This window comes from Equus asinus, chromosome 2, assembly GCF_041296235.1.
Source record: "Equus asinus isolate D_3611 breed Donkey chromosome 2, EquAss-T2T_v2, whole genome shotgun sequence".
In the NCBI taxonomy this organism is placed as follows: domain Eukaryota; kingdom Metazoa; phylum Chordata; class Mammalia; order Perissodactyla; family Equidae; genus Equus; species Equus asinus.
The window spans coordinates 135,465,954-135,477,957 of NC_091791.1; the positions used below are offsets into that span (position 1 = coordinate 135,465,954).

At 35.0% G+C, this 12,004-nt stretch overlaps 1 protein-coding gene across 16 annotated transcripts in view; it reads left to right on the plus strand.

The window, feature by feature from the left end:
• The window catches only part of HERC1 (HECT and RLD domain containing E3 ubiquitin protein ligase family member 1), a 203,903-nt gene that overhangs the window by 69,629 nt on the left and 122,270 nt on the right, over window positions 1-12,004 (plus strand). For all 16 annotated transcript variants that reach the window (XM_070500325.1, XM_070500306.1, XM_070500355.1 and 13 more), the window contains exons 9-14: window positions 1,960-2,104; window positions 2,432-2,603; window positions 4,006-4,140; window positions 4,458-4,623; window positions 8,676-8,801; window positions 9,785-10,006. In XM_070500325.1, the coding sequence (XP_070356426.1) occupies window positions 1,960-2,104; window positions 2,432-2,603; window positions 4,006-4,140; window positions 4,458-4,623; window positions 8,676-8,801; window positions 9,785-10,006 (966 nt within the window). The remainder of the gene's footprint in view (window positions 1-1,959; window positions 2,105-2,431; window positions 2,604-4,005; window positions 4,141-4,457; window positions 4,624-8,675; window positions 8,802-9,784; window positions 10,007-12,004) is intronic.

Sequence of the window (12,004 nt, forward strand, 5' to 3'; positions counted from 1 at the left end):
TAGGTGTTTCTGAGAAAGGGTAGTCAGGTTTAGGATAGTCAGAACTTTATACTCGCTTTATAAACTTTGGAACTTCTACATGCGTATTTTAACTTCCCTCTGTTTGTTGGTGATGGAAAGGGTCCAGGTATGGTGATAGACTGACAATAATTTCCCCCTTATAACCATCAGTGATGACAGTGAAAAAGTGAGCTGACCACTCATTGTCTCACATATAGGAATCTGTTATGTGCCAGGCAGTGGTATAAAATGTTTTTTGACTAATTCACAAGATGAGCAGCAAAGCTGAAATTAGCATATAATTTAACTACTTTTTGAGAGACTGGAATGCCTTGTGTCCTAAAATCAAATATATATACTTAGAAAAAAATAAAGTGAGAGAGAGGGAAATACTTTGAAATGGTAAGGGTGGTTCTGGTCACCATTATTCTTGCTGAGCATACAATGAAGGTAAACATCTGCTTTCCTTCAGTCCATTTCAGTCTCCGCAGGCCCCTTCAGTGCTAACTTCCCACCACGTTAAGTGTGATTCTTATGTTTAAAAATATAGTGTGTATTTTTTTTGTCTTGCCACTGGGTAAGGACCAGGCATCAATCCTTCGGGACTGCATCCTCCTGACCTACAAGGACGCCAACAAGTTCTTTGCTGTTTTCAGTACAAAAAACCGAGATACTTAATTTTTAAGTCACTGTCTTATATCATCAGTGTTAAAAATGGTAGTTACATTATAGCCCACCAATTAAATGCATTGTGGTCAAAATAGTAGACATTTGCAAATGTATCCACATGAAATGACCAATAATTAAACAAAATAAGAAAAAAAAATGTATGTATTTTTTTATACAACAAGGTCCCTAAATGCAAGCCACGTATTTCTTCATCTGGTATTCAACCAAAGGAACACTGCAAGTGCAGACTCTAGCTATGTGGGTCTTATTTAGTGATAGTGCTATATTGTACTTGATAAGTGATATAGGAGATTTTCAGTTTCTTTGACAGTATATTTTTTCATTTTGTCTTTAGTTCTTAACATATGCCTTTACTATACTGTAATTTTGCTCCATTCTATGCTTGTCTTAAGTAAGTTCTCTAGCAACTGATAGAAGTATTTGCTCTTTATTTTTTGTTGAAGAGGTTTAACCTCTCAATTGTCTTTCCTGAAATAATTGCAAGACAAAAAACATTCCCAAACTTGGTGGCATACAGATAAGAGTCTCTACATTACCAAAACCCATTAAAGGGAAAAAAGTCGTTCAGTTTGCTGATTGTTTTGATTTTGGGTTGCCAAATTGGCATTATTTATCCTTTTGTCTTCCTCTTTTCTTCACCTCACCTTTCCCCCAAGCATCTTAAATCAGTCAGTGATTGTTTTAGTATTAGTCAAAAGTGAAGATGTTCAAAGAGAATTGTCTTGATTACTGCTTCACATGGCCCTCTTTGTAAATGATAAAGTTGTTATAACAATGAAGAGAGGTAGTTTTTAATTAAATCATAAACATCAGTTTTGTGATTTATATAATTTATTTTATGTGATCACACCTTGGTGTAATCAGCCAAGAAATATTTGTTGAGACTTTCAGAGTGAAAAACAGGTAAAGGAGAAGTTTTAAGATAGCAACAGTATTTCCAAGCTGCTAAGATTGGGCAGATATAACTTATTGCAGGCCGATTAGTAGCTTTGGCAGAATCTCTCAGAAGATCCTTCCATTTTTTTCTGTGACCAATTATTTTTCTTTTCAGCTAGCTGCTTGTCTGCCTGTGCAATGAATGTTTAAAAACAACAAAATAAATCACTATGAAAGTCTTTAATCAAACCAGTAAATATTTTAAACAACAGAGTGTTATTATTTAGTGTTAAGCCACACTGTTGTTTAACAGATGATGTTTATTTCTAAACAACTTAATTCATCAACCCATATCTCAGGATATTATGTGTAGTGTATTTCTGTTTATTTCAGGTCTATGCTTGGGGCTGTGGAGCTTGTCTGGGTTGTGGTTCTTCCGAAGCTACTGCTTTGAGACCCAAGCTTATTGAAGAACTGGCTGCCACAAGAATAGTTGATATTTCTATTGGAGACAGTCATTGTTTGGCTCTTTCTCATGGTAAGGTGATTTGTTTTTAAAGAAATAGTATTAATTATCATCATGTGCCAGTTAACAACAGGGATACGTTCTGAGAAATGTGTCATTAGGTGATTTCATCGTTGTGTGAACATCACAGAGTGTACTTACACAAACCTAGATGGTATAGCCTACTACACACCTGGGCTATGTGGTACTATCTTAGGGGACTACCATTGCCTATGTAGTTGGTCATTGACTGAAACGTTGTTATGCGCCACATGACATCACCTTCCATATGTATCACCTTCCATAAATATGTTACATTTAAATTTGGCTTTTCTTTTGTTTTTTATGTTTTGTTTTTAGACAATGAAGTTTATGCCTGGGGCAATAACTCAATGGGGCAGTGTGGCCAAGGAAATTCCACAGGTCCTATTACTAAACCAAAGAAAGTGAGTGGCTTAGATGGCATAGCTATTCAGCAGATCTCTGCTGGAACATCACATAGTCTAGCATGGACTGCTCTTCCTAGGGACAGGTAAGAGTGCCCATGTTTAAAAATTGTGTTTTGGGGTCGGCCCAGTGGCCCAGCGGTTAAGTTCGCACTTTCTACTTCTCAGCGGCCTGGGGTTCCCCGGTTTGGATCTCAGGTGCAGACATGGCACCACTTGGCAAAAGCCATGCTGTGGTAGGCATCCCACGTATAAAGTAGAGGAAGATGGGCACAGATGTTAGCTCAGGGCCAGTCTTCCTCAGCAAAAAGAGGAGGATTGATAGTAGTTAGCTCAGGGCTAATCTTCCTCCAAAAAAAAAATCTTGTGTTTTAATAACAGCAGAAACACAAATAACTACTTTGTTCATAAAATGCCCTTCTGAATATTTATAGTATTGATTTTTTACTTTCATAGAAATGACATCTAGATTTCTTTCCATTTGACTGTTGAAGTTAGGAATGTTTCATAAGCAAGAAGATAGACCTTGTATTAAGATATTTCCAAACATTTTGAATTTCTTCTCTGTCTCCAGATACTGATTTTAAAAATTAAGTTTCTGCATATCCAGAAAAGTTAAATTATTCAAAATCAGAACTAGCTTTATTGATTTGAACAGTTGACTAAACTCAATGCCCTTTATCTGGTTAGTTTTTTGAAAAAAGGCAGTGGCCATACTTTTAAATAAAGGAATTTACTTTTTGCAGCAATTTAGCTTTTTCCTAAAGTAATAACCTTATTGCCTTAGATAATCAGGTAGGTGATTTTTAGCCAATATTAGGAGACTGAATTTTAAGGAATTTTGGGGTGGTTTCAGATATTTTCAGATACATGTGGGCTAATTTACAACTTAGAATGTATTGTATTTTCTTTCTAGACCGTTGATTCAGATGGGATTTATTATGACTTTCTAACCAATTAAAAACATTTATAGATAATTACCCTTCAAAACAAAAGCCAAAAATATAATAAGTTGTATATAAATAGTTTGCTATGTGTTAAATCTGCAATTTGTCACTTTATATGTAGATAGTTGGTTCCCAAGATCTTGAAAATCTTCAAAAGAGTTTTCTTTGAATAGATTTCAGTATATCACTCTATTTAGTCAGGCTATTTTTCTTAATTTGAAATATACAGTTTATAGACCCTTAGAACCAGAAAGAGCTGCAGCAGATTTTGTGGCTCAGCCCTCTGCCCTCAGGTGAGTGAATATCCAAACCTTCCAAAACAGGTGGTGGTTGTATATTTTCTTCTTGAACAATTCTAGGGATGGCAAATTCTTGGTTTTCCTCAGTTGCTAAAATGAAGAGTTTTATCACCTTCATAATCAAGAAGGTCTTCTATGTATCTTGGAATCTTTCACCTTTAGTAGTGGCTTAATTTTTGTTTTTGATCATGTAAAAATTTCATGTTAAGGCTGTTTCATGATCGTTGTGTGCTTTTTTCTAGACAAGTTGTTGCATGGCACCGACCTTATTGTGTAGATCTTGAAGAGAGTACCTTCTCACACCTGCGTTCTTTTCTTGAGCGATACTGTGATAAAATAAACAGTGAAATTCCACCACTCCCTTTCCCTTCATCAAGGTATGTTATATGTATGTCTGTTTGTGTGTGTGCATATGTCTATTAATTACTCGTTTTGAATTTTGCCTTATGATCTTTCCTGTATGATTTCCCCATCAATTATATGAAGCTTCTTGATAATCTAAAGAAGAACTAAACTTAGGTACTTATTGAAAATAACCTTTAGGAAAAGTTATCCATAATTTCATGAATCATGTTTTAAAAATTATTGTTGGTCATAATGTGACAAAATTTTTAAAGAGAAAAAATGTGATCCAAACTGGATAGTACATACTGTTTTGTGTTCCAGAATTTCACAGCAGTTTATTTGGTTTCAGGGAACACCACAATTTCCTTAAGCTGTGCCTGAAGCTGCTTTCAAATCACCTTGCTCTTGCACTTGCGGGAGGGGTAGCTACCAGCATTCTTGGGAGACAGGCAGGTCCACTTAGAAATTTGCTCTTCAGACTGATGGACTCGACGGTCCCAGATGAAATCCAAGAGGTAAGAGTATAGGACTCATGAATCTATATCTCAAACCATGTCTCTCCCCCACTTCCTGGTGGGAGTAAATGTTTTTGCTTAGCTCATCCTTTAAGACGAAGATCAGATGTCATCTCTGAGAAACCTTTCATTCCCTGCTCTCCTACTAGGTAAGGTTTCTCTTGTATATGTTCTCATTGCATCACATTGTATTATAGTTGTCTATTTACAAACACATCTGTCTTTTCTACCAGAAGATGAATTTTTGAGGACAAGGACCCAGTTTTATTTTTTATTATGGTAAAATACATATAAGACTTACCATCTTAACAATTTTTGAGTGTATGGTTCAGTGATATTAAATACAGTCATGATGTACAACCATCACCAGCATCTGTCTCTGTAGCTCTTTTCATCTTACAAAATTGAAAATCTATACCCATTAAACAGTAACTCCTCATTCTCCCCTCCCTCCAGCCCCTGGCAACCACCATTCTACTTTCTGTCTTTATGATTTTGACAGTCTGTCATTTAAGTGGAATCATACACTGTCTTTTTGTGACTGACTTATTTCACTTAGCATAATGTGTTCAAGGTTCATCCATGTTGTAGCGTATCAGAATTTCCTTCCTTTTTAAGACTGGATAATCTTCTCTTGTGTGTTTATACCATATTTTTCTCATCCCCTCATCCATCATCTTTATGACCTTGGATCAGGTAATGGTTTCTTAAATATGACGCCCAAAGCACAAACAGCCAAAGAAAAAAGAGATAAATTTGACTTCATCAAAATTAAAAACATTTATGCTTCAAGGGACATTAAGAAAATGAAAATCCATCTCACAGGATGGGAGAAATAAATGTAAACTATATATATGATAAGATTCTAGTTTCCAGAATATGGAAAGGATCCTTAGAACGCAACAATAAAAAAGACAACCCAATTTAAAAAATGAGCAAAGAATCTTAGTAGACGCATCTCCAAAGAAGATACACATATGGCCAATAAGCATATGAAAAAATGCTTCAACCTCAGTAGTCATTAGGCAAATGCAAAACAAAACCACAATGGGATACTGCTTCATGCCCACTAAAGAGCTATAATCAAAAAGACTGAGAACAGGAAGTGTTGATGAGGATGTAAAGAAATTGGAACCCTCATACATTGGTGGCAATGTAAAATGATGCAGCTGCTTTGGAAAACAGATAATTCCTTAAATAGTTAAACATGAGTTACTGTATAATGCAGCAATTCCACACCTAGTTCTATATCCAAGAGAATCAAAAACATATGTCCCTACAAAAACTTGTACATGAATGTTCATAGCAGTATTATTCATAATAGCCAAAAAGTGGAAACACACAATGTCTGTCAAGTGATGAATGGATGAACAAAAGTGTGGTGTGCCCATCAGTGTAATATTACTCAGTCATAAAAAGGAATGAAGTACTAATACATGCTACAACCTGACCGAACCTTGTAAACAGGCTAAGTGAAAGAAGCCAGACACAAAAGCCCACATAGTGTATGATTCCGTATATATGAAATGTGCAGAGTAGGCAATCCATAGAGCCAGAAAGCAGATTAGTTGGTTGTCAGGGCTTTGGGGGATGGAGAGATGGGGAGTGACTGCTTAATGGGCACAGAATTTCTTTTTGGAGTGATGAAGATATTCTAAAATTAGTGGTGATGTTTGCACAACTCTATGAATATACTAAAAGCCACTGAATTTTATACTTTCAAAAGGTGAATTTTATGCTGTGAATTACATGTAAATAAAAAAAAGCAAAAAAGATACAGTGATTTTTCAACTAAAGGGACATATCCTTGGAATGTCGGTAGAAGGAATATTAACCAGGTGGTGAATGGGAACTTTGACGATTTAATATTCATGAGGAATGAGGTGGTATAATATTTTATTTTATTTTGGATTTATTTCTTTTTCTTGAGGTACAGTTGATGTACAATATTATATTAGTTGTAGGTGTACTAGTGTAATATTTTAAAAAAGGTTGAAAAGCACAGGAATAAGATAAGGAGAGTAAACTTTTAAAAAGTTATCTTTAGAATTGTTTATTCTCCTTGGTAGCTGCTCCATCTTAGGAGAGTCCTTAGGAGATGGATTCTCCCAGGATGTGTATAGGGCTGTTTCTGTTGAGGGCTATTTCTGATCCTCTTTCCTTATCCCTGAAACTTCTAGTAATTTATTTGTTTGCAGCAATCACTGTTGCTGTTGTTTCTTGTGTTTCTTTTTTAATGCTTTATTTTGAATCAATTGTAAACTTAAGGAAAGGTTGCATAAATAATAGAATTTTCATGTATTTCTCACCAGCTTCCCCTAATGTTAATGTCTTACATAACCACAGTACAATTATCAAAGTCAAAAATTAACATTGGTTTAATACTGTTAAACTAAACACTTTTTAAGAAATTTTATCAGTTTTCCACTAATGTCCTTTTTCTTTTCCAGGGTTCTATTTGGGATCCCGTATTGCTTTAATTGTTTTTTCTCCTTAGTCTCCTGCACTCGGGAACAATTCCTCATTCTTTCCTTATCTTTCATGACTTGGACACTTCATGAGTACTGGTCACTTATCTTATTGAATATCTCTATTGTTTTCTCATGATTGTGCTGAGGTTATGCATTTTTGACAAGAATACCGCAGAAATGGTGATATGTTTTCAGTACATCATATTGTGCAGTTCATGATATTCATGTATCTTATTACTGGAGACTTTGACCTTGAACACTTGGTTAAGATGGTGTCTTCTGGATTTTTACATCCATCAGTAGCTTCTGATAGAGAGTAGATAGAACATACATTCTTTGAGAATATACTCACACGTAAATAGTTTGCGAATTGAGTATCTTCGTGAAAAGTTGAAGCATAGAATTCTAATGGGAAATCATTTTCCCATATGAATTATAAAGTTGTCATCTTCTAGCTTTCAATGTTGTTACTCAGAAAATCAATGCTGTTCAAATTTTTGATTCTTCGTATGGAAATCTGTTTCTCTGTTTAGATTCTGTAGCAAGTTCTACTTGTCCTTTGTGTTCTCGCTCTTCAAAATGATATGAACTAATGTGGTTCTGATTTTATCTACTGTGGTGTATACTTGGTTGGACCCTTTTAATTTGGAAACTCTTAGACTTCAGTTTTAAGATATTATCTTGAAATATATTGTTGATTTCCTCTTCATTGTTTTCTGTCTCTCTGGAACTCCTTATTTTAGGGATACTAGATGTCCTGGATAAGTCCTCTTAATTTTCTTCTGTTTTCTTTCCTGTTTTCCATCTTTTTTCCCTCTACTTTATGAGAAATTTAATTTTAAATTCTAACCCTTCTATTGAGATTTTTTGTTTCTTCTATCATATTTTTAATTTATAAGGGCTCTTGTCCTTAATCTTTGTTTCTTTTTTCTAGTCCACTACCCTCATTTTGCTAATAAAGAAGCTATGATCCAGAGAAGTTATGTGGCCTAGGATAATACAGCTATTCTTTATGCTGTTTTTGCTACCTGGATCTTTGTCTGGCTAAGTCCTGCTCATTTTTTAATTCTTAACTGAAATGCCTAATCCTCAGGGAGATGTTCCATGAGCTAATAGGCCATGTAAATTGCCTTTGTATGTGTGTGCTCACTGAAGTTTGCACTTCCTTTTACTTTCCCTTTGTGACTCCTTTCACATTTACAATTACTTGCTGAAGATTTCTCTTTCCTACTAGAGTATATGCTTATGAAAGTAGGGCTTGTGTCTGTCTTGTTTATTTCTGCATCCACAGCACTTTGCAAAGAACCTTACCGGACCCAGTATTGTAGACTCAACGCTAAATTTTTGTTGGGTGGTGATTAGCTATTTAATGGCAAATCCAAAATATGTATTCTAGTTTTCTTAAAGACATCTAAAGAAGGACTTGCATGCTTTCTTTTTTTGACATACCACCTCTTTTAGACTTTTATGATCCGCCTTCTTTAGACTTCCATGATCCTAATAGTGAATTTATTTTTCATATATTTCTATTAAAAAAATAAGAACCAGGCCAATAAATCTACTTTTCTTTTTTGATATCAGGTGGTAATTGAAACTCTGTCAGTGGGAGCAACCATGCTGTTACCTCCATTAAGAGAACGTATGGAATTACTTCATTCTCTTTTACCCCAAGGACCTGATAGGTGGGAAAGTTTATCTAAAGGACAGGTGAGCCTTTGCGTAGTATCTAAGTAAATCAGTAATATCATACAAAAAAATAGACTGAGTGGGAAATAAAACTTATCAATTGCTATGTGTTTATGGAATAATACTTAATTTGATGGGTCTGGTAAATCCTAGTATTTAATGTTTTCTGCTGGACGAGTTCCCAGATTTCTAATGAAGGTGAAGCAAGTGATAATTTATTAAATGATTTGGGGCCGATTATTAAAATTATGACTAATTTTTCCAGTGTTGCTTACACTGTCAAACTACAGACCTTTTAGTTTATTTGTAGTATGCTGAGTTGAAATAAAGGGCATGTGCTACTGCTGGTTCCATGCCCAGAACTTTCTTTGAAATTGCTTATATAAAAAGTAAAAGAAGATTACTTTTATGAAAAAGTATTTGATGATATGCATATGCTTATTCTTTCCATTTTTAATGTCTGGTATACATTAATTATATTTTTCTTAACCAAGTAAGAATAATCAATTGTAGAGTTATCGATTTGAGGGAAAAAGTGGTGCTTACCGGCAATATAATATCCACAGATGCTTTCCAATAAATATTTTGCATTGTTTGGATTTCAAGTGATTTATCTTAAACATTAGAATAAATAGTGTCATTGATAATTTTTAGAAGAATGTATGCATAGCATAATTTGTCTGTTGACATTTCCTATTCCTCTTTACTTGCAGTGCTAAAGTCATTATGCAGAGTATGTCATTTTAGCTTAGAGTTTTAGGTATTATAGTAAAGGATGGAATAAAATGCTATAAGTTGCATTTTTCCAAATAATAATAATAATAGGATAGTTCTTGTTTTGATTACACATTTCCTAAAAGATTATTGTTTATGAGGATATTGAGTGGATTGGTTAGTATTATTAGTACAGTTTTTTTTTCTAGGATCCTTTTTTTCTTTTCTAGTGCACTTTAAGCTAATTATTTATTTGTTCCTGTTTCATTGCTGGAAACATTTTTCTTTAGAGAATGCAACTGGATATCATTCTAACAAGTTTGCAAGATCATACCCATGTAGCTTCCTTACTTGGCTATAGCTCACCCTCTGATGCTGCTGACCTCTCCTCTGTGTGTACTGGCTACGGAAACCTGTCTGATCAACCTTATGGCACTCAGAGCTGCCATCCAGACACCCATCTGGCTGAAATTTTGATGAAGACTCTCTTAAGAAATTTAGGATTTTATACAGTAAGTTCCTCTTTTTCTTTGTAGTGAAAAAAAGAATAAAGCTAGGGGTTTATTTTGAAGAGGGCAGGGACTGCTTCAGGTCAAGATATTTTGACATTTAAACACTAATGTAATAAATAAAACTCTAGACTCCACTCCCCCAAAGAGGGGAAAACATGTTAGATCTTCTGAAATATTGTGGGTGCCAAGTGACTTGTAACTGACACTTCCAGAGGTTTATTTTAGAATTTTACCAAAGTTTTCTGGTGTTAATGTACAAGAATAAACAGATAAAAATAGTCAACAACATTTTGCAAGAGAAGAATAATGAGGAAGGGATCAACCTTACAGATACAGTCTTATAATTAAAGAATGTGGTTGGTACTGACTAAGAATAAGCTGGTCAGTAGGAGAGAAGACAATGGGCACAATAGCTTTCCCCGTAATAGGATGCCATTATTTCTTATTCTTTGCTGTTTCTTAGATTCATCTCTTTTTTTCTTTTCATTTCTGGGGTTCTAGCTCAGGCCATCATGACCCAATGCTAATAGCAATGTTGTAGCTGTTGTCACTGTTGCTAGTCTCTTAGCATCTTACTGCTGGAATAACCTTGTTGTATTAAATAACCTCATTGTATTAAATTAGAACCCCCTCAGACCCTTCGTCATTCGGCTTACATACCACTCTCATTTGAGCTCATGCGCATGGCACACCTATCTCCTGCTTGCTCTGTCTGTCTACCAATCTGTGACTTCTTTAAGACTTGACTATTCTGGGAAGTTTTGCCCCAATAACCCCATCTAACTATGTAATTATAACTGCACACCTTTCAGCAATGTTTAGAGTCAAAGTGTACTGTGAGACTTAACTTTGAATTGTTTATCATTTCATATTATTTCCTACACCTCTTCAGCGTTGGATCTGTATATTCTTTTTCTTCCATACAAGTCTTAGTGTTCTTTTCTGCCTACATTAAAAGGTTCTGGCTAAGTTAGAGTGACAGTTGTTTCTATAGAATTATGTTCTTTCAGATTTAAGGATGTAGATTTGATCTGACATTTGGCTGCAAATGGAATGGGAACAGTGTTATGGTATATCCATTTATTATTGACTGAAAATTTTTTCCAAACTTGTAAGGGACATTTATGCTGCATTAAAGTAGTGCCTTTCTTGTGTTATTAGGGCTGAGGTAGATGTGTATATTTATGGAAATGGAAATAAAATACTAACTGCTTTGGGGCCAAAATCATAAATATTGTTTGTTTCTGATGTGGTTTAAACCAAATTTGTCACGTTCTAAGATTTTAAAACAATGGTGCTTGTCTTAGTTTGTTTGGGCTATTATAACAAAATACTATAGACTGGGTGGCTTATGAACAACACAAATTTACTTCTCACAGTTATGGGGACAGGAAGTCCGAGATCAAGGTGCTGGCAGATTCAGTGGTGCCCACTTCCTGGTTCTGAGGTGGCTGCCTTCTTGCTGTGTCCTCACACAAGGGAGCTCTCTGGGCTCTCTTTTATAAGGGCGCTGATTCCATTCATGAGGGCAGAGCCCTCATGACCTAATCACCTCCCAAAGGTCCCACCTCCACATACCACCACATTAGGATTAGGTTTCAACATAGGATGTTGAGGGGACAGAAACATTCCATCTCTAGCAGTGCTTGTTTGGCATCTTATAATGGAACTCATATAGCAAGGGCCTTAGAATGTTCTGAGACTCTCTCTTGCATATTGTAAACATAGACCATATTTTATGCATAAATATATTCATCGTATCATTTATAAGAAAAATTGGAAATAGCTGCAATATCTAAAAATAGGGGAATGGTTAGATAAATTACAGTGTATATGCTTAATGGAATATTATATGACTTAAATTTTATGTACACATGGTTTATGAAAACATAGAAGATATTTGTGAATCTGTTGGAAAAGGGAAGACTGAAAATAGAATATGCGGTATTATGAAAAAAAGTCAGGAAAGGAAATACACCAAAAAATATTATTAGTTTT